The sequence below is a fragment of the Lottia gigantea genome, assembly GCF_000327385.1.
Source record: "Lottia gigantea unplaced genomic scaffold LOTGIsca_5, whole genome shotgun sequence".
Lineage (NCBI taxonomy): Eukaryota > Metazoa > Mollusca > Gastropoda > Lottiidae > Lottia > Lottia gigantea.
This window is the reverse complement of record NW_008709715.1, coordinates 243,547-266,584: the sequence shown is the minus strand read 5'-3', so window position 1 is coordinate 266,584 and position 23,038 is coordinate 243,547. Positions and strand designations below refer to the sequence as shown.

Here is a 23,038-nt window from a genome sequence, read left to right as displayed (position 1 = left end):
AACAATATGACTGTGTTCTTGAGGGCTGATTGGCTGTATTAGCTCCCATACAATCCAATAAAAATTGATGCATTTACAAACATGTGTAATACAGGAAAAGTGTCTAATGAAATCAAGGTATTAGAAGTGAAGAATGTATATCACATGAATGGTTTATTTTATTTCTAATAATTTAACAGTACACTAGCTTTAAAATACGAACAAGTTTTTTTGAAAATATTCTATGGTTATTTCAATGTTAAAAATATAATGAATGCTTATAGAAGAGATTGTATTTTATAGGTGTATTCATATCAAAATTTTACCAGTGAATAACATAATGTTATACAGAAATATAATAGATATATAAATACATTATGGTTTTTACAGAAGACATTCAGTAATTTGAATAGTTATGTTATATAGTATTATGTTAAATATAAAGAAGATTGAACATTATATTCAGTATAATTTAATAACATTATACCAAGTCATTCATGTTATATATAGCTTATTCATTTTTTATTTATAATTTTAAGTAATTCAGTGGCCTCTATACATATAGGGTGCAGACTGACATTATTGGGGGACAACCTTAGAGGTTAAGATTCAAATGTGGCATTCCGTGAAGCATGCTCACACCCAAGAAAATTATAAAAATTTGTTGTCTTAATTTGTTTAAAATGAAGTAGGGGTACAAATGGCGCTGTTACTGAAGTAATTGTCACATTATGAAGTTGTCTTCAATACGAGAAATGATACATTTGTATTTTAATACATATTTTTATCAATATCCTTAGTATGGACATAACCAAATAATATATATCATCCACAACTAATAAGTGTTGGCTGTCAGTCTTGATTTTGGTATAAGGACATATTTTTGAAAAGAATTTTTCAGTAACATTTGTCCATTTTTGAAAGAGTTTATCTTGACAAGAATGAATGTGTTCAGTATTCAATATTAGATCAGTACAGGAATTGCTCAAAATAACATCTCAGTTGTAAAACTTATGTAACTTTATTGCCTAATAATTTTATGATTATTTAAGTTGTTATTTCTTTCACCAAGCCAGTATTTTAAGGACGTTTATTAAAGGTACAAACATTCTCTCACCATCATTTGTATCTAAAGTAATACTCTGTAAAACTTATATAGTGTTTTAAAGGCCATGTTTTGCCATTTTGGGGGTTGATATGAGTCTTGATTATACGTAACTAGTATTTAGAAGTACTAGAATTTCACGAAAATCTCATAATTCATAATCCCTTCAAATATACTTCAAACTACAAATGTTATTATCTATATTATATATTTTCTATATATGGCAGAGTCTCAAGAAAAGACAAGTCATTATTTTAACATTCAAACGAGATTATATGGATTTGAAGGTTCACATTTGATGGTGAGCTGTGAGCACTATTACTGTTAATCTTAGTTAAAAATTACTGTTGCTGAGACTAAGATACGATTTTGAAAAACCTTGCTAATATAAAAGGGTTCGATTGAACTATAATTGCTGGATATATGAGATTGGTTTTCCTTTGTATGTTTTAAAAATATTAGACAGTAATTGGAACCATTTTGATGTCTTGCTGTACCTTTATAAATCCTGCACTGTGGTGGAATATTTCTGAAAAGCTCACCATTAAAAGACAAAATAGAATTAATTATTATTTAGAATCATTACTTCAATATCACATTAACAAATAATATAAAATAAATAAATCTTATAGGCACTAAATATTACAATATCACAGAAATTATCTACAGTTATCACATATTTTGTTACATTTAAATCATATATTGGGTAATATAATGTACACTTATTTGGTCACATTTAGAATTGTACAGTCCAATCGCTTAAACTAATGTACATCTCAAAACAGTACTATTTTGGCTTTGAACAAGACACAGATTAAAAAGTATGTACAAATAAAAATAAGAAATAAAGATTTATCAAAATTTCAAGATGTTTAAATTTAAATTTTGGCTTAAAATGTTAGAGGCATCTATTTTAAAAAAAAAACTTTGGTTGGTTATATTCTATTGTTGTGACATTGAAAACATAGAATTCTTTCCATTTAGATAATATTTTCTTAAAGGCATTGTAGGTTTGTTTTTTAAGTATATGAGGGATACTGACAACATCAATTTTCAATCAGAGTCTATCATAAAGCCTCTATATAGTATTACCAAAGACATCTGACCAAAATTTTGATGACACAAATAAGAGCCCCAGATGGTTCCCTTTAAACAATGCATAAGTGGGGAATTACTTATTTTGTTAAAGTATACATTAAGATAAGATAAAGATTAGCTAGATTGAATGCTACCTAATAATCTATGCAATCCATGTTGATGTTGGTTCAATACCACGTAAAGCAAAGAATGTTTCCAGTTTATTATCAAAGTCTGAAGGTCTATCATTAGGATCACGATATCTTACTGTCATGTGATCACCTAGATAGTTTATTAAATGACAAGTCTCTTCAAACTTTTCTAATTTCTTTTTATACTTCTTTCTCACATAATCTGAACTTCTTGGATTAAATGCTGAAATAAATAAGAAATGAAAAGGAATATTTTACACCCAATGAAGACAGGTAATGCCATGTAGTATGCAATGATGGAAATTATACCAGGACAGCCATATGAGCCTACCTTTTTTCAATTTCAAAGTGTAGTGGTTTATTTAACGTGCACAGCCTTGGTTAACCAAAATCAAAAGATATAACCCCAACCTATGCCAGGATTAAACCCTGGACCTTCATGGTTTGAGAGCAGCATAACTTGCTCGCATAAAGATTTAAAAAAAAAAAATAGAAACAGGAATATCAAAAGTTCAAACGTACCTTTCAGATGATAAGCAACATAAACTAATGCTGATTTACTGGAGGTTAAGAAAGGATATTTAGGTTTAAGGTTACCAACTGATGTTAGTGAAGTTATAATTGCTGAAGCTGCAGTTTGTTCCATGAAACCTAACATGGGTAGTGCATTAATAGGTAATGGTTCTTCTCTAGGTGGTAGTTTATGTGGTAATTCTAGTATACAATACTGTTCTGGTGACCTATTCAAATAACAAATTAACAAAAGTAAAAATTTGGTGTTGCTTTATGTTGCATGGGGTACTGTAAAATTTTTAGAAATGGGCCTTGTTTTAATGAAACTTGTTCAAATACAACACTCACTATTGGGCAAGCTAGGCTGAAGCAGAAAAACCTGTGAAAATGTATATTGACGAGGAACTGATGCAAAAATTAAACAATTTCTAGTCATTGTCCATAAGACGCAAGCTCTGAGTGACTGTGGATAGTAAGTAATTAACTTACTTCATAAACTGTAATAATTTCTCTTCTGTAGCACAGGAGTAATATTTATTTTTATACCGTACTACTAATTCAGGATTACCAGGTATAATATATTCATATCTAGAATAAAAAACAAACAAAATACATAAATTTTATTCATCCCCTTTAAGTACATGATGCCTCTGAATAAAACAAATGAAAAAACATACCTGCATTTACCACAATAATATGTAACTGGACAATAGCCTTCTAATTCTATTGTTTTGTCCTTGATTTCATCACCATGACAACGTTTAGGTAATAATTCTGGACTTGGTAATTTATTTGGTGCCAATGGAGGTATAAATTTCTCTGGTGTTGCTAGGAACTGATCTAATTCTTTTTGTCCTGCCATCTTATAGTAATGTCCTGAAATGATTTGGTGAGATATTCCAGACTACAATCTATTGTGCTACGAATGCCAACTCTTCGGAACTCTTCTAGGAGAATCAAATTTGTCTTATTTTTTTTACAGCATTGGAAACTTTAATTTCACCATTTTAAAATTTTTGATTACCTTCAGTTTTAGCCAACCGTAATTATAATAGTATAGACATCAAAATAATAATACTGGTACTAATAACTATAATTAACTACCCATTTAGTAGGTTCAACCATGTGTTTTGTCAGTTTGTAGACTTCTGTATAGCAAAAAGTGATTTAAATATACTGATAGAAATATTTACCTCTATATTCAGCAGCATATTGTAATGATTTAGATGTTGAACAGTCTATTAGTTCATTATGTAAAGCTAAACTAACAGGACAATATTGATTATAATCACCCAATCTATCTTCAAACTCACTAGGTGTTATACACATATCATTTATAGATGCTGCTTGGCCTGGTGAAAAAAAACAAATTATCATTACCTGTGATATGAGCAAAATATGCGGAAATCCATAGAATGGTCCGTTACCCACTGTAGATTAACCCAATACCACCCTATTGGAAAATTGACATTTAGAAAATTGAATAAAAACAATCACTAACCATCAGCAATGCTCTGTAAATATGTCTGTATTTGACAAACACTGGATTTAGAAACTTCTAACACGGAATTCCATATCCACCATTTTGATTCATCACCAGGCAGACTGACATAATTTCTATGTTCATCTTGATACCATTTTCTGACTTCCTCAATGTTATTTTTATAAGCTGCTAATTTGGAGGCTAAAATCTGGGCACTATCATGCATTGGGTAGACCCTACAAACAAAAAGTTTGTATTGAAATATCCATGCCAGTTTCTAGCAGGTTATCTCACAATATGTCATTGTTATGAGAAGAAGAAAATGATCTTACATGACCTGCTTCCATTGATTGAAAATAACAACCTCAGAATGGAACTGCAATGGAACTGCAACTTGTTAGATTACAATTGCGACAAAAATATCATAAAAAAGGGATAATACTAACCTATCCTCTGAAACTCTATCTTTAGTTCCTCTAACCATGACTGTTTTATTATCTATATCTAATTCTACAACACGAACTGGTATTATACTTCTCTCAGTTAATAATTCAACTTGATGTTTAGTTAGTGGATATCCATCTAATACATACCTACAATTAAAATGTTGCTATGTGCAATCAATGTTTCAGGCAATTACGGTGGCTATGCCAAGTTGTCAGTGGTGCACCAGCCTCCCGAGACTGGGGGTACAAGCTGACACAAAGGGGGGACAACTCAAAATGTGGCAACTCTGTGGAGGCGTCATAGTCGCAAGCCTCTCTTACCTCGTCTGAGGGGGTTCTCCCAAAATTCTAAATTTACTACTTCATGCTTTGGGGTATGTTATATAACAAAATATAACACTTGATCCTTACCCTCTAGTTTGACATTTCATATCTAATAGACACATCTCTAAAGCTTGGACAGCTAGTTCATCAGGTACTACAGCACCAGTCTTTAAACAATCTGTTATCTTGATACCTAATTCTGATTGTGGTTGGTTTGATATTAATAATCTTAATGCTTCACCAATAGATAATCTCAATAATCCATATTCTTCAGCCAATCTTTTACTTACTATAATCAAAAAAAAAAAATTTTAGTCTAATAAATATTCTAGTCTAATAAATATTCTAGTCTAATAAATATTCTAGATTTACTTCTTACTCTTCTGATAGAGCTAGGGGCTAATGAAAACAGACAAAACTGTGCAATGAGGAAAACTTTTGTATCAGCATTAGAGTACTCCTTTTTGAACTTTTTTTATTTTAACATACTAGGAACTTGCCCAACAAATCTGACCCTAAGAGTTCCTCAGATGTGATATACTAATCTGATTTCCTCACGTTTTTTTAATTGGAGTTGAGCAGGATCCATTTTTGGACATATGGTAACTTTTAATATCTGTACAAAGCTGAACTATAAACAAGCTCATCCAGATATCCAAAATTACAAATTTGTTAGTCTACAAAGGATCCACCATGGACTGAGAAGTTATTCCTTACTTGTCTTGTACTTACATGATGTTTTACCAGCTTTAGGTGGACCAATAACAGCTAGTCTAATAGGAACAACTGGTTTAGGTGTTGATTGTTTAAGATAAGTCATAGGATCTTCTATAAATTCACTTCTAGCTTCAAGTGATGAGAGATAATATATATGTTGTCTATAGATACATGGATATGTTGGGTATCCTGGACCACTGATAGGTTGAATACAATCTCCATCTTTCAACTATAAAAAATATTGAACATCATTTGAATCATCTCTTCTGATGGCTATAGAATAGTTATTTAGAGTGTTGAAATGTCAGTTGCTTGATTAGTCTAATAAATGGTGGTTGTGGGTTTTGACCTCAGTCGGCATGTGACAATTCTTGAATAAGTCATTGTTCTTATAATTCAAGTCAATATCAATGCCTGAATAACTTGATGTTTTTTCTGACATGGGAAAGCATGGATGAAAAATATGAATTATTCTAATATAAAATGCTTCATTACATACCTTGACAGGACACCATCTTCCAAATCTGCTGGGCTGCTTATAACCGTATTGTAACATACGTTGGGCAAGGTTTTCACCAATAGGATAAACCCTTTCAAATAAACTATGGCGGAACTCAACATAAGGGCGTAATTTCTTATTTAACATATAGCGTACAATGTGAGGTTTTCTTCCACCATCAACTTCTAGTCTTGGGATTAATATTTCTGTTAGTGTTTCCTGCAAAAGATAATTAACATATCATTGTGTTAAATCTTGGATCAAGAAATTTTATCTTTTAAATTTGGTTTTCATGATAAAGCCAATACCGGGCTTAATCCCAATTCTGGAAATTTCAGACTCATTGTATATCCCTTAAGAATTTTAATACAATTAACAATTCCAACCTGTACACCGTCCAGTTTATTAGTATCAGCATCATAAACTTCATTTAAATCATTTCTTATTCTGTCTATAGCATCTTCTTCTAATTCTTCTTCTTCTTCCTCCTCCCCTTCTTCTTCCTAGAGAAACAAGTTTACGTTTACCATATATTAAAATACATTCAAGACTCAAATTATCCCCCAAAAATGGCAAACCATTACCTTAACTATAAGGAGTTCAATTGGAATTTTTTTTTAAACAATATTCAATTATAATGGAATTTTATTTACCTCAAATTCTTCAGCTAAAACACCTTCAATATCATCTTCCTCTTCTTCAACTTCTTCTTCTTCCCCTAATTCTTCTTCTTCAGAAATATCCTCATCTCTATCAGCCTGAATATTAGAGCATCAACTTTAACTTAAGTCCTTCTAAGTGCACAACAAATAGACTCTGGTGTTAATGATTTACATTTCATTTGGGGAAGGTAGAAAACAGTGATATCAATTTCTTCCTTGACTTAAATAAGTCAAATTGGGATAAAGGTATTAATATTTCAAACAAGCCTTCAAATCACATTGAAAGATTTAGAAATGTTTTGAAATGTGATTTGAAGGCTGTGTGGAAATAATACCCTTTTTAAAAATTTGACTTATTAAGAAGAGGAAGAGATTCAAAATGATTTTGCACTACATTCGTGTGTGTTATTTTCATGTAAGAACCATACATAGTTTTGTTTGGATATGGATATAGGCCTACCTATTAGGAAAGAATAGTGTTAGTATTTATGTCAATTGTAATCTAAATCCAAATAAGAAAAATAGGAAATTAGAAATTACCTGAACATTATATCTAGCTTGAAACTGTGGGATACAACAGCAGATATAGTATTAGAGTTAACAGCAGATATAGTATTAGAGTTAACAGCAGGATAAAGCGTATGAGGAATAGAAGATATATTAAGAACAGAAGATATATTAAGAATAGAAGATATATTAAGAACAGAATATATATTAAGAATAGAAGATATATTAAGAACAGAAGAATTAGATATTACAGTTTTTTAGAGCAACAGCAAACAGATAATGAAAAGAATAGAAAAAGAGAAAGAAGATGAGTTGGGGATGTAATTGACAAGAAAGAATAAGAATAAGTTTGTAATAAGACAGTAGACTGAGTGAAAAAAAATGTGAATGAAGAAATTCATTTAAACACATAACACAGCTTGAAACTTATAGAAACATAAGGATAAAAAATAAATGAAAGAGTATTTTCCATGAATACAAGAAAAGGAGAATTATTTTGTTTAAAATATAAAAGTAAATTACCTTGCGTTCTAATCTTCTCTCCTCTTTTTCTCTTAATAATTCATTTCTTCTCTTCTGTATAGCCGCTTCCTGTTAAAATCAAAATTATTCACTCATCATAATTAAAGGTATTTTATACTCTATTACAGTTAAAAAGGTGGAGATCACAACACAGAGCACCCATGAAATTACTTTCTTGATGAACAACAAAAGTTTCATTTATGCTTAATATCTGGTAAACTAAAATAAAATGACAAAATTTGACACTATGATATGAAAGTCATGGACCTACTTCTGATACCACAGAAACCAAATCTTCAAACACTACTAATTGCCGTTGTAATTGTAAACATTCATTAATGTCTGAAGTAATTGATCCTTACCCTCTTCTTTTTTGCCTTTTGTTTACGTTTTTCTTTAATGGCCAGTCGTTTATCTCGTTTTATTTTCCAGGCATCAAGTTTAGGTGGTAATAAACGCCCTATTACGTCAGCATCATTTACAGATAATATAATAGATGCATCAGTATATAAACCCATATCAGCTAAATATCTAACTTCATCTCCAGTTCGTGGAAAACCTTCCAATATAAACCCTGTAGATCTAAAATATCAACAATAGTCATGTTTAACCAGACTTAAATTAGTCCACACAATGGTGTCAACTCAATAAAATTATCTAACACGCCAAAAGCCCTGTGTATCAAGCCTTTTGTATCATCAATTGATAGGGAATTGCTAAGGAATTGAAATGAATGGAGTTTTACATACTGTGAAGATGGCCATATCAAATTGAAGGATTGGATTTTAAAATTTGAATCTATGGATTTGATTGATTAAAATTGGCGAAATCCTAAATTTAAGTTCAAAGACCATCATGAATAAGCAGTGAAGAGCACCTACATCAGATCAACTTGGTAGCCCACAGAATACAGTGTAACAAAATGCATACTTATGGGAAACTTACTTGAAAGGTTCTTTATGCCACCATGCTGGTAAGATGTTGTCTAAAACTTCAGCTGGTAAAGGTTCGTCAGATTCTAGGTTAGCTTTGATAGCTTCCTCATCTTCTGTTAATTCTGGTTCACTTTCTTCTTCCTACACATAAACAGTAAAACATTCTATTGAGCCACATATCAGCAATACAGGATCAAATAAAAGCAATTTTCTTCTACAAAACATGATTTGCTTTCAAATAACATTCAACAATTGAAAACAAGTGCCATGGAACCAGATATTATTTCAAGGTAGAAATTTTTCTTTCTAGTTTAGTTGAAAGATAGCGTTTTTTTGTTGACAAACCTCATTTTCAACTGCAGATTCTTTTGGTTCAACTTCTGGTACATCAACTGTTGATCCATCAGGTGCTATTATAGCTCCTTCATTCCTATAAATGATAAAATATTGTCACTGTTAATTATCAAATTTATATGAACAGTCATCTGCAGTCAACGACAAGAAAAAATATCTTCCACATGATTTTTCATATATAAACTTACTCTTCATCTTCTTCCTTTTCTTCCTCTTCTTCCTCTTCTTCAACTGGATCTGGTTCTTCCTCAAATTCTGGTCCTATCTTACGTTTAGTTTTACTAATAATCAATTCTTGTAATCTATCTTGAAATGAGATATGAAATAGGCCCAGTTTTTTAGCTAGATGACGACCATGTAACGTTTTTCCAGCGCCTTTCTGACCTAATATCATTAATCTTATTGGTGGAGTCTGAAAAAAACATTAATATCATTAGCAATCATTCATTTAGTTAGGATGCTTCCTCTTTAATTTGAAGGTCCAGGGTTTGATCCAGACAGATTGACATGGAAAAGCATCTAGTTGTTAGGATAGGACATTCAACCAAGGCCCTGTGTACTACAGGTTTTAATGGAGCACATATATCTAAGATATACTTCTAATAGAAGTCTTCTATGGCAACAATATTCCACAAATATCATTATAAAATTAACCTTATGATTCTATTGATCCTAAATTAGATAAAAAAGAATCAAGATAAGACTAAGATTAAAAACTAACCTCAGGTGTTTTAGTTTTTGGAAGATAATAAGCAGGATTTTCTAAGAATTTGTCCTTATTTTCAATAGAGGTAAAATAATAAATCTTTTCTCTGTACATGGCAGCAGTTTCAGGATTACCCGGTGCCAATACATTGTTCTCTTTTAGACTGACACAACAGAAATGATTGGTTTCTCCAAGATGTTTCTTCTTTCCACGACTTGGATCTTCTTCCTGTAAAACATTTATTAATACTATTTTTCACAGGCAAAATGGAAGGAACAATTAAACCAATTAATAGTGCGATCAAGCTTCAATCAAACAAGAATAGTGTGAAAAAAAATCAACCTCAAAACATGAAATTGGGGGCAACAAAAAGTAGAATGTATATATTTTACAGGAATTGGGATTTCATTAATGCTTGATAGCAATGACAGTCGATACACCACAAATTACTACAAATACCTGTACATGTAGATATTTTACAAAGTTACCAAGTACTTATAATATAAGTAGGATCATAACATTTACTAATAAAATATAACATTACCTCTTCAGCTTCTTCTTCCTCTTCTTCAGGAATATCATTTTCATTATCTTCATCTTCTTCATCAATATCAATACCAGATCTCTCCCATGATTGATATCTTAAAGGTTCTAGAAATATAAACATCAATATCAATACCAGATCTCTCCCATGATTGATATCTTAAAGGTTCTAGAAATATAAACATCAATATCAATACCAGATCTCTCCCATGATTGATATCTTAAAGGTTCTAGAAATATAAACATCAATATCAATACCAGATCTCTCCCATGATTGATATCTTAAAGGTTCTAGAAATTAAACATCAATATCAATACCAGATCTCTACCATGATTGATCTTAGACTCCCTATCAAACAAGCAGGTTTCTCATCATATAGGTGGCGCTCGATTGGAGAGTTCTGAACAGGTTCCATCTGTTTTAATTCTGAACAACAAATTGTTTTATGGAACGTTCTGTTAATTCTATAATCATCTGATTCCATCTATCAGCGAGATATTGAGCTTCTGGATAAATGGTTAAAATTTGAAACCTAACTTGTATACCCTTAAGATGTCAAGATTTCCAGGTGTAAAAATTAAAGATTAAACTAATTATCATAATTAAACAAACCTTCTACTTTTTTGACTGTATTTTGAAGAACATCTTCTACAGCACCCTCCTCTATATCAATAACTAGTGGTTCTACTAAGGTATTCCCGCTTATAGTAGCCTGTACAGATGGAAATTCCTTCTCAAAATCTCTTATTTTCTGTTTAAATCCATCCATTTCTGGACCATCAGGTACACTAGGCTAAAATATAAATCAGTCATCAGTTTATAAAAGGTGAATAGCATTTAATATGGGCCAGACTTTCTAGTATCGAAACTTTCTTAACAGAAATTTAACAATTTCAGCCACATGAAATTCAAACACTCTGGTAGTGTAACTTGAATTATAAAAAAAAAAAAAAAAATGTGCTTGCCATTCCATAAGAGAGTTTTTCAAAATCATTGCCAAATTTTCTAGATTCCGAGATTTGCTTTTCGAACACAGATTTAGATTGTTTATTATTGCATTGGCCTCAGCAGTTACTTAGAAACATATAGAAAACTTGATAAAAAATCTGGCTTGTAACTAAACACCTACCTCTGCTGGTAAAACATCTTCTTCTTTAACCTCTTCCTGTTTCACATCAGCTTCTAGTTCTTCTGGCAGAAATAAAATGGAAATGGGTTAAACCAGGTTGATCTCTTTAGGAATATAAAGTACTTTGAATATATTGAGTAAAAGTAACACAGGTTGCAGAAAATAGATGAAAATTAAACACCAAAATTGGTTGTTTGATATTGAAACACGGTCAAGTATTTAGATTCTATTCTGTTCTGATTAAGTTAGTTACCTTTAGAGTTCTCTCCAGTAGGTGTCTCTCTTTCTTCATCACCATTATCTGATTGTTGCTCATTAGTTGTTGGTTCTGCTTCAGGTTCACCTGGTCATAGATATAATCAAATTATCACCCAAAATTTAGCAACAATGACAGGCATTCTCAAAACGTTAAATAAGATAGATATTACTAAAACCACAAATATATCGCTACAGTTTGTTTGGGATACAAACAGAAAAGTTAAACATTTAGGCTACTCAATTGAAATTGTCAATTCTTGAGACAAATTTACCTTCTGTTCCTTCAGTTCCTTCTGTTCCCTCTTCATCATCTTCTTTCTCTTTAGCAGCAGCTTCTTCTGCTAACTTCTTTTCTAATTCTTCTTGAGCTCTGAAATGGTAAAAATAAAACTTAAGGAATCAGATTGAGCTTCATCACTAATCATAGTGGTTTATGCACTAAAATTTTAGCACCATTGAGAAATGGAGAATGGAAAAATTCAGTTGCAGAAATCAACAAAAATACAGATGCAGATTATATCAAAAGCAGAGGCAGAAGTTAACATTAGCCAAGAGAATAACATTTGAGCATGATGCATTGCAGAACTAGAATATTAATATAGATTGCACAGCACACAAACATCACCATTTAGTCAAGATCAAAATCTAATCAAATTGACCAACCTCTTTTCAGCTTCTTTTGCCAATCGCTCAGCATTTTCTTTTTCAAGTCGTACATTCATTAATTCATCAATTTCAGTTTTATTTTGATTATAATATCTCTCCATTAGACATACTCCATTTTCACTGTTATCTTTTAATATAATAACATCATCTGGGAGAATATTCTTCTCAATACAAACAGCCCATTGATCTCTTGTATTGGGGAAATTATCTAATATCCAACCTCCATTTCTAGAATATAGATTACATTTATCATCTACACAATCTAGATAAACTCTAGAATATAGATTATATTTATCATCTACACAATCTAGATAAACTCTAGAATATAGATTATATTTATCATCTACACAATCTAGATAAACTCTAGAATATAGATTATATTTATCATCTACACAATCTAGATAAACTCTAGAATATAGATTACATTTATCATCTACACAATCTAGATAAACTCTAAAATAAAGATTACATTTATCATCTACACAATCTAGATAAACACTAGAATGTAGATTATATTTATCATCTACACAATCTAGATAAACTCTAGAATATAGATTATATTTATCATCTTCACAATCTAGATAAACTGAGAATAAATTTAAGTGATGTGGAAACTCTCCAGCTTTTGGTTCATTATTTTGCTCATGAAAAAGATGGTCGTATGAGGAATCCAGAAGGATTAGACTACAATTCAAATTTTGATATAACTAATGTGTGTAGATCACACACAGATTATTTTCTATATGCCAGAAATATTTATCCAAAAAGATCCTCCCATTTTACACTTACTTCTCAATCCTGAAATCTGACATGACATGGTGTTCTATGTGCTAAGGGCATCTTGAAATCAATAAAAAAAAGAGTAGACTAATGCCACAGCCTTGGCAGAATTCAACTCAGTGCATACTGCATGTCTTTGTGAGCGAAATCAGCAGAAAAGTAATAGCAGTAAATTCTTTTCATGAAACATGATGGAACAACTTACATAGCTCCTTCTGGATTTTTCTTTTTTAATTCTCGTTCAGCATCTTTAATAGCAGCCTCCATAGCCTCTATATATATTTCTGGTTGTAGTAGGACATCTTGTTTTTCAGCTTCTTTCACAGCAGCTTCAACTATAGCTACAACTTCAGGATGAGTGGCATCAACTTCTGGTTCTATGATTTTATCTTTAACACTTTCAGGCTGTACAGAACTCTCTACAAAGTATATAATCATTCCATTTACGAGCACATTTCTCACCAAAACACTAAGAAGCTTTTGTTATTGAAGATGGTCTGAGTTTTTGATACAAAGTCAAAGATAAGGCAAGGTCTTTCAATTGGATTTCACTCAAAACTTTACCATCAAACCACTAAACACTAAAAAGCTTATTGAAGATGGTATGTGGATGTAATATCAATCTTTGGTCCAAGTCTGTATAATGGATTCACATTCCTGATATTCCATCAAAACTGGACATCATTCGGATAGTGACCAAGTTTAAAATGGTATGGTAATTTTTGGTCTTTGCAAATCAAAGTATTCTTTAGAAGATAAATTTAGAACAGCATATACTTACCAGGAGGATCCTCAGCTGGTTTTTCTTCTGTTTTAGGAGAATCTAAAATAATAAAGAAATACAATTTTCTTTTAAAAACTGCACTTAAAAATCTATTAACACTTGTTTTAAGATAAACCAATCAACAAAACTCAAAAACCTTAAAAATAAAATGTCATGAAGGAAAAACATAACCATCATGTTAATCTACTAGACAGAAAATATTTCAAAACCTACCTGTTTCAGGTTTCTCCTCATCATTTTCATCTTCATCTGGAAAAGAAAATAATTCCATATTACACAACAATTATACATTTCATTCAATAGATACCATATCATGTTACAATATAAATTAATTACTACAGAATATATCACAGATTATATAATATATCACTATATAAAAGCTTTATTAAATGAAAATCATGAACCACTTTACATATATCTAATGTAGTATCTTATATTCATCAAAACCACAACAACATCAAACAATTATCAATACAAAAAATCAAGGAAAATATTTAGGAATATCTAGGATGAATTAAGATGGAAAAAGAAAGCTTAAAACATTTATTACAAATCTTAAGAGCTTAAATAGAGTGGAATGAAAGAATAGTTACATAATGTTAAGAAATAATAAGCTTAATGGATATGAAAGATAGGGAAAAGAAAGCTTAAATAATGTAGAATGATAAGAGCTTAAATAGACTAAAAAAGGTAGATTGATGGAGAGTAAAGATAGAAGCTTACAAAGAGCAGAAGACAGAGGATAGAAAGCTACAAAATATAGACAGATAAAAAGCTTAAATAAACTAAAAGATAGACAAAAATAAGCTTTATAGACATGATGTAGAATGAGAAATAGCTTAAACCAAGAAGATGATAGAAAATAGAGAGTTTACATAATGTAGTATGATAAAAAGCTGAAATAGAGCAGAAAGCTTGAAGTAAAAAAAAAAGCTTAAATAGATTGAAGGATAGATAGTAGAAAGATTTTAGGATAGAAAGCTGAAATATGTCAGGACAGAAAGAAGAAATGTCAGGATAGAAAGATGAAATGTCAGGATGGAAAGATGAAATATGTCAGGATAGAAAGATGAAATATGTCAGGATAGAAAGAAGAAATGTCAGGATAGAAAGATGAAATGTCAGGATGGAAAGATGAAATGTCAGGATAGAAAGAAGAAATATCAGGATAGAAAGATGAAATGTCAGGATGGAAAGATGAAATGTCAGGATAAAAAGATGAAATGTCAGGATGGAAAGATGAAATGTCAGGATAGAAAGAAGAAATATGTCAGGATAGAAAGCTGAAATATATGAGAAATGTGCACAGTAAAATTTGAAATCTGTAAAATGAAATGAGTGCTGTAAAAATGACTAGTATCAGTGTGTAAATACTTTCTATGAAAATGTTGATAAAATCATATCAATATGGCTTTTATAAAATATTTCTATATATTTTTCTTTTCCCAGTCATCAAAAGTATTGTATAATCTTGTGGATCATTGTCAAATATTAAGCAGGATTAAAAGTATATTTTCATGATTCTTAAAAAAGGCCTTTGAATTTGACAATTTTTCTTTAATATAATGAGCCATATTCAATATGATATTGATAATGCTATGTTAGTATGAAGATACCATTAGTTTTACCATTTTCACCTTCTTCACCATCTTCATTCTCCTCTGCTGCAGCCTCAGCCGCTGCTTTCGCTTCTAATTCAGCTAATATAATGATATGATTGGATGAAAATTATACAAGACAACATAAAGGGAATACATTTCACTCACAACACCACATAATCTGACTACATCATTATACAGATAAAGTTGGAAATAATTTGAGTGTTTTTTTTCTTACTAGACTTGAATTCATCAATTTATATAATGCAATGCTTCTTACTCAGAGGATGTGCATGATGTGCAAAGATCCCAAGACAGTTGGGCGTTGCCAATTTTCATTAGCCAATAAGGTGCAGAATAGAAGGATGTAAAACTCCATTCATTTCATATCATCTCATTTGTTATTCAGATGATTTCATTTGTAATAATGGGAGTTTTAATTTTTGTTTGTCAAATTATTTCCAACCTTTAATATATTGCTAATATAATGTCTATTTAACAATTAAACAAGGAAATAAATTATGAATCATTTAAAAGGGATTCCACTATTCATAAGGTCTATATATAAATTAATAATAACACATTAATAAAGAAAAAAGCCACAAAACTGCTATTAATAAAATGAATATCAAAAGTTGACCTGAATGTTCAAGATTATATTCCAAAATACTGGTACCGGTATTCATATTTCAAGACATTAAAGATACTGGTACTTTGTGGTTTATGTCTAATTCTGAGATTTCTAATTTGCCTTTAGAGTTTAAAACATTTACTTTTATATAGATTTTATGAAAAACTCAACAAACTCACCTTCTCTCTCAGCCTCTAACTGTTCCTTTAATCTAGCTTTAACAGTAAAAATAGCTGTTTCTGTAGTGTCATCTCGTACCTTCTGTAGATGATTCTTATGTTCTTCTAGTAATTTAGGTTTCATCAATTCATCTACATCTATAACCTAAAATTCAGTTCATAGTAAATTCATTTAGTAGTATTAATTACCCTGGGAAACTAACATCTTTAAACTTGTTTTTTGGGGAATTTGACCGATCAAGATGGTCTGAATTTGTCCTGTATGCATATTTTAAATCCATATATGAAAACATCTGCAAATGAGCTCAATTGTCCACTGCTGTCTCATGAAAAAATAGAAATGCTAAAAGATAACCTACCTTTGCACTATATTTATTAGCCAGTAAATGAGATAAGGTTGTTTTTCCAGATAATGGTGGACCTAAGATTGATAATTTACATGGTGGTCTAGGTTGAGGAGGTAGTAAATATGGTCTAGGATTCTTTAAAAACTTCTCCATAGCTTCAGCACTTGATAAACAATATATCTTGTCCAGAAAACTAGAAATAGAAAATAAGGTAATTAGATGAAAATGAAGCTATTTATATTGAAATGCAGTGAAACAATGAGAAAATTGGACAGACCCTATGTGGAAATTAAATAATGCCTATGTGGAAATTGAATGGAACCTATGAGAAAATTAAACAGAGCCTATGAGTATATGAAAGCAAAAAACTTTTATACTCTATCACTGAACTGCCTAGTGCTCTTAGTCCAAACTTGCATATTCACTGTAAATACAAAATTATGGTCCAGGAAGCCTTTTGTGGCAAGATGATAATATAATGTAAAGAAGAAAAGTTGCAAGGTATTATTAAAGGTAAACTAACCTAACAGCAAATTCGGGTTTTCCTGGTACCATATTGCCTTCAAATAAAGCTACAGGACAATTTTTCAGCCATCTACTACGTCTCCATCTATGTCTAGGAGCTATCATCTGTTTGGGAGCTAATTGTCTCATTAATTCATCTGTATCAATATCTTCATTAATCTCTTCAGGATCTTCAGGGTCCCACAGTCTGATTGGTACAGCAGCTGTTCTCAACACAAAACATCCTAGTCTCATTAATAATTGCTGAAAAAAATTTTTTCTTAATAGTATAATGAAATGAATGAAGTTTTACATTAGAAAATAAAGTTTTTATGTCTAACATGTTTTGATTGACATCTTTAGTCCAGCCCATTGCATGTACTATGTCTGTAATAACAATTTAATGGACACAATTGAAGTTCCAAATTCCAAAGATCAGTTGTGTTCTTACCTTAAACAGAACAGCATTATTCTGGTTACCATCCATTTCAATTAAAAATTGTTGATCATGATCTGCCATATAGTCCTAAAATTCAAGACAACAGTAAAATATTCTTTGCATTTCAACATATTTTTTAACTGATCAAGGTTTCACTTTTTTTTAAGAAATGCCTTGACTTTCCCTTACTGACTTAATCTAATAACACTTATAAATTAAAAGTATATATAACAAAATTTGTGATGATCTCTTAAAAATTGCCACAAAGAGCAATTAACGTCCAATAATATTATTGCTCAACTATAGTGACGTATTCTGGCTTACCTCTAAAATTCTCAACATATTGTTTTTAAATTTGAGAATATTTTCATCGACTTGTTGTTCTAAATCTTCTGGTCTTATTATTAATCTTCCTAGTATCTCACTTGGTAAAGAATCATCTTCAATTTCCTGAAAAATGTAATGGTCTTTTTGTAATAAAATTGAAAATCTCTCTGCCCTTTGCTAGACAAATGTACATATCGTTGATAGGCTAGTGCAATAATTTGCCCTTTTTTTTTCCATCCTTTGATATAAACCACAGTCTACAGTACATGGGATTTCAAATCCAGCCTGTTAACAAGCCATGGAATACATGTTTTAGCCACAAGTACCTTAAACATATAAAGCTTCTGTATAATTGTAAATATAGTGCTCTAGCATGTATAACTTGCACCCCTTCCTTTCCTCCAAGAAATTTCTGCCATTTACTAAAAATAAGGCACAACCCTTTTAAAAAAATTTGACGTGAAATTTTTTCCAAGAAAAAGTGTTTACCTCTTCACCAACTTCTTCATCTCCCTCTTCTTCTTCCTCTTCACCTTCTTCTTCCCCTTCTTTATCAGACATCTACAACATTTATATTTTCTTAGAAAAAAATTTGATGTAAGCTTATTTATAAAAAAAAAAATCAAAATTATCATATATTTTTTTCCTTTTCAAATAAACTCAAAATCGAAGACAAAGTCAAAATAATATGTTTCAAGCAAGAATGAGCCTGTTTTCCGCTAAAACTAGATTTTTATTTTACTATGTGTTTGGCACTCAGAAATTTCTTTCCTAAATCTGGCATTCCTTTTATTACATTGACAACTTTTTGACAATACTATGTTATAGATATTATTACCATTTTCAGTGATTTATCTGGAGCATAAACATCTTTAGTATAAACATCACCAGTTACAGGATCAACTTTCTGTCCAATTCTTCTTTTCTCTATATCTTTATCAGGGATCTAAAATACACAGTAACATGAACAAGTGGTTTTCCAAAACATATTTGGTAAATTTCATCAGTTTCGCTGTGAAAATCTGGTGAATTTTTGAATAAGTTGTATTTCCAATTGACCTAGCTATAAATGGTATGAATCCAGTGAAAAACCTCAAAAGGTTGATTAGCGAAAAATAAAATGACATTTTGAGGCCCCAGTTAGATATGATTGTCAAACATGTAATAATTAAAAAAAGAAATTTGTGTATTTGTAAAAGCCAAATACCTTTATATTGATGATAAAATCTGGCCGTAATTTCCAATTTTTAACAAGTTCTAATTGATCTCTAACACTCAAATAAGATTCTGATATAGATGGGAAATCATCCAGTACATAACCTACAATAGAGAAATTCAATGAAAAATAAATTAAATGTCACTTTTTCTGTTCCTGTTGAAAAAAAAGTTAACTGTCCTAGTTTTCTACTTCAGTTTGGGTTAATTATCACACAACGCAGTATGAGAGAAATTTTGACAGAATCAAAAAGTACAATCAATTTTTTTTTCATAGAGCTCAACATATTCAAGAATAATGGTACAACAAAAGTAGATTCCTTGTAAAAAAAAAATCACCAGTATTCCTTCTAAAACATGTATCAATTCCTAACCCTGCAAATATTGCCCCTTTTACAACAGCAAGATGAGCATAAACATCTTTCAAGTTCTATTACAGAAGTTAAGCAGTAGTGAAAAGTTAATAAAATAAATAAATAAGATTAATTACCATGATGAGCTACTTCTGGAGAGTTGATTTTATTTTCAATCATTTTAATAACTAATGATTCTGGTATAGCTTCACCTCTATTTAATATTTCTGTAAACTTTATACCCATATCACTTTGTAATTCAATATTCTGATTAATCAATTCACTGGCTGAAAAATACAAAAAAATTGTGTTTTTGTCAATTAAAATTACGGTACCTGTAGGATATTTTTTTACAGCTCACTATTCAAGAAATTATGTTCATTGACAGTGTGAGTGATGTCACAAATTTATTATGAGAAGAACATCATTTTTCTCAAATTGAAATGAAATTATCCTTCCCCTTTTCTTCTCAACTGGACTCAAGGATGCAGTGTGCTATAGTGTAATTTTGCCAGGACAGCAAAATTATAGAAATACTAATGCAAACTTGCAAACTAATGAAACTATAGAACTGTGGTCATGGTATAAGTTGGGTATAAATTACCATGGGACTGCCACAAGACAATGTTTGTAGCTATGTCTCTCAGAAAACATGATAGAATTTGTCTGGTTAGGATTGAAAAGTATATCCGGCTGTTGTTTAACATGCTTCAATAATTTGGTTTATCATTATACAGCTATGAAAGAGCATAGATTTGCAAAAGGCCATTATTTCTTCTTACCATTGATCAATTCACACTTCCATTCCAAAGCTAATCTTCTGGCTAGACTAGTTTTACCACTACCAGGTTTACCAACAACAATAAAACATGTTGGTTTGGAATGTAGAAATCGTAGTTCAGTCTGCAAAGGAAGATGCAGTAAATTAAGTGACAAAATCCAAATAAATCCATCTGAATACAGAATAAATTGCACCTGAGATATTTCGATTTGCATAAGCTTACAATTTAATATTTTCTGTGATTTTTTTTTTCAATTGTTTGTTAAATAAGTTTAGGTACAGCTAAAAGCTTTATTTATTTCAGATTTTCAGATCCTGAGGAAAACAATTTTTGAATTTGTACCGGTGGAATATTATATCAACACAAATTCCAGAACATAATAAGCTTAAACCACATCAATAAAACTGAAACTTACTTCATCCTCATCATAAGGATCCATGTGTAGAGATTTGATCAATTCTTCTGTATCAGCTGTTAGCTGTGATTTATTAGTCACACTCACATAGTCCATTACAGGATTCACTTCTTTTTCACTCCCTCCTGAAGCCATGGCTAAAATAAGAATTCCAAAAATTAATTCTAAGCACTGGGAGGTTAGAACTATGTAAGGTTAAATTTCAATACATACAGCCAGTGAAAATTTTAGACCTACATTTTGTTTGGTTGGGGTAATATTTTGATTTACATTATTCTTTTAGTCAATATTGAGTAATGGCCATTTTTAACATTTCTAACCTCATAATACTGAGTTCGAATATGTACATTCAACTTCACTACAGACCTAGTCTAAAACTGATTCTCACCAGCTTCTGTCATTTGAAGGTTATAATATTCAAGACCAAGTAAGGGTTAGTTAGAAAACCTTCCTAATCATCCACATGGCAAAAACTTATAGCAGCCGCTAGAGCTTTCTTTTTTACAGATGGTGAAAAGAGAAATAACCCGAAAAGGTATGAGAGGCCACCATACAAATGTTGTTTTGAATTTCAATTCATTCTTGATTTCGATTAATAACTTTTACAAGGATTTCCAGTTTTGATCACTTGAAGAGGCTAGGATAATCATTAGGCTAACAGGTAAAGATCAACCAGTTTTGCAATATCATTAAAAATATGTCTACAAATTTGTCTCTGAAGAGGTTAAATTGGTTGCTAACGAAATACACAAGTCATCAAGGTAAAGATAACAATGACAATATGACCATGTGTTGAGATATGTCAAACATGTCTTTAGGGTCTCCAGATGCAGTAGTAGTGACTGGGGAATTCTCCCAAACATTGAATTGATTAAAGATCAGTGTAAAGTAGCCTACAGATTGTAGTTCAACATTTTCACTGCCCTTAGATATTTTAACAAACAGACTGGCAATAAAGCAAATGAGAAACCTGACTGCTTCACTGTAATATTTAAATTCATAGGCAAATTAGAATATTGTTGAAATGTGATTTGTAAAAAAATCACATTGTGTCATTCTTTCCTGATCTTTCTATAAATGTTGTTCACAAATATCCATAGAGTGTTATAGACAGACGATAAAAATAAGTTCAATATTGCTAAATAAAAAATAATCACCTGTTTCTCTCAATAAGATCTAAAATCAAAATAAGTTCAATAAATTTGTTTATGTTCTCACACCGCCATTTTTAATTCGTAACTAAGGAAGTGCGACAAAGCGCGTTCGACACAAGCAGTTTCCAAGGTGCATTCGAGTTGTAGCGTCGTTAACATTATTGACATAGGTCGTTGTCGTCGATTTACACATAAAACCTTACTGTTACAGTTCTATGATTTACATTACACCAGTAGACCTAGATATAAATATGATAAAGAAAAAATCATACATACATCGAATATGAACTTTAATCGCAAGAGTTTACCCAAAAGCATCATAGCAATCCAATGGCCAATTGAGCAATTTACTTTGGATCTAGATGTCAATTCTAGGCGAGGTATTTGTTTCAATCCTGCACTATGACCTATGTCAAGAGGACCCACTGATTAAATCGAATCCCATCCTTGTTTAAATGTCAAAACAAACTTGCTCATCAAAATTGAATGGAATCAAAACTTTGCGGAATCATGTGTCTACTGATGAGACTACCGATAAGCTCACAATGAATAGTGATGCAAATAGCTATTTAGCCTTATTTTGGTACTCCAAGTCCTAAATTTGTCCACTGATAACAGACTATTCGGACTATGTTGAACAAAGCATAATTTTAGTGGTCTGTAGCAAGTACTTGTTCTGACGTCACACAATATGGCAGCGACCTTAAAACTTTGGTGAGTGTGTGAATAACTGCTAAAATAGCTGGGTTATATATTTTCTATGTAGTTAAAGATAAATATGGAGGTAGTATGGTACATTTTACTCGATGTTTCAAAAACTCAACTGCAAATTCCTTGAAGGAAGCGGTGGAAGTACGTTTTTATCAAGTTCCTTCATGCTTCGCTTACCTGACCATCAGCATCATGATGATATCAATCGAGTCATAATCATATCAAGATTTCCAGTATAAGA

At 31.1% G+C, this 23,038-nt stretch overlaps 2 protein-coding genes across 2 annotated transcripts; both read right to left on the bottom strand.

Moving 5' to 3' along the window:
* Window positions 1–2,324: 2,324 nt before the first annotated feature.
* LOTGIDRAFT_105959 (hypothetical protein) lies at window positions 2,325–11,309 on the bottom strand (the record flags this gene model as incomplete). The annotated part of the gene is made up of 20 exons (XM_009061728.1): window positions 2,325–2,536; window positions 2,836–3,053; window positions 3,316–3,414; window positions 3,504–3,702; window positions 4,020–4,178; window positions 4,328–4,545; window positions 4,756–4,902; window positions 5,167–5,368; window positions 5,812–6,025; window positions 6,296–6,514; window positions 6,682–6,798; window positions 6,949–7,038; window positions 7,987–8,055; window positions 8,349–8,568; window positions 8,932–9,062; window positions 9,300–9,351; window positions 9,464–9,687; window positions 9,997–10,209; window positions 10,526–10,632; window positions 11,138–11,309. Coding segments are annotated over 20 exons (3,282 nt in total), but the record flags the coding sequence as incomplete, so codon positions are not given.
* A 1,301-nt stretch (window positions 11,310–12,610) lies between these two features.
* LOTGIDRAFT_62291 (hypothetical protein) lies at window positions 12,611–20,641 on the bottom strand (the record flags this gene model as incomplete). The annotated part of the gene is made up of 13 exons (XM_009061685.1): window positions 12,611–12,806; window positions 13,564–13,755; window positions 14,736–14,980; window positions 16,543–16,695; window positions 16,910–17,090; window positions 17,421–17,665; window positions 17,853–17,927; window positions 18,165–18,290; window positions 18,669–18,728; window positions 19,006–19,113; window positions 19,375–19,487; window positions 19,873–20,022; window positions 20,518–20,641. Coding segments are annotated over 13 exons (1,968 nt in total), but the record flags the coding sequence as incomplete, so codon positions are not given.
* Window positions 20,642–23,038: the final 2,397 nt, after the last annotated feature.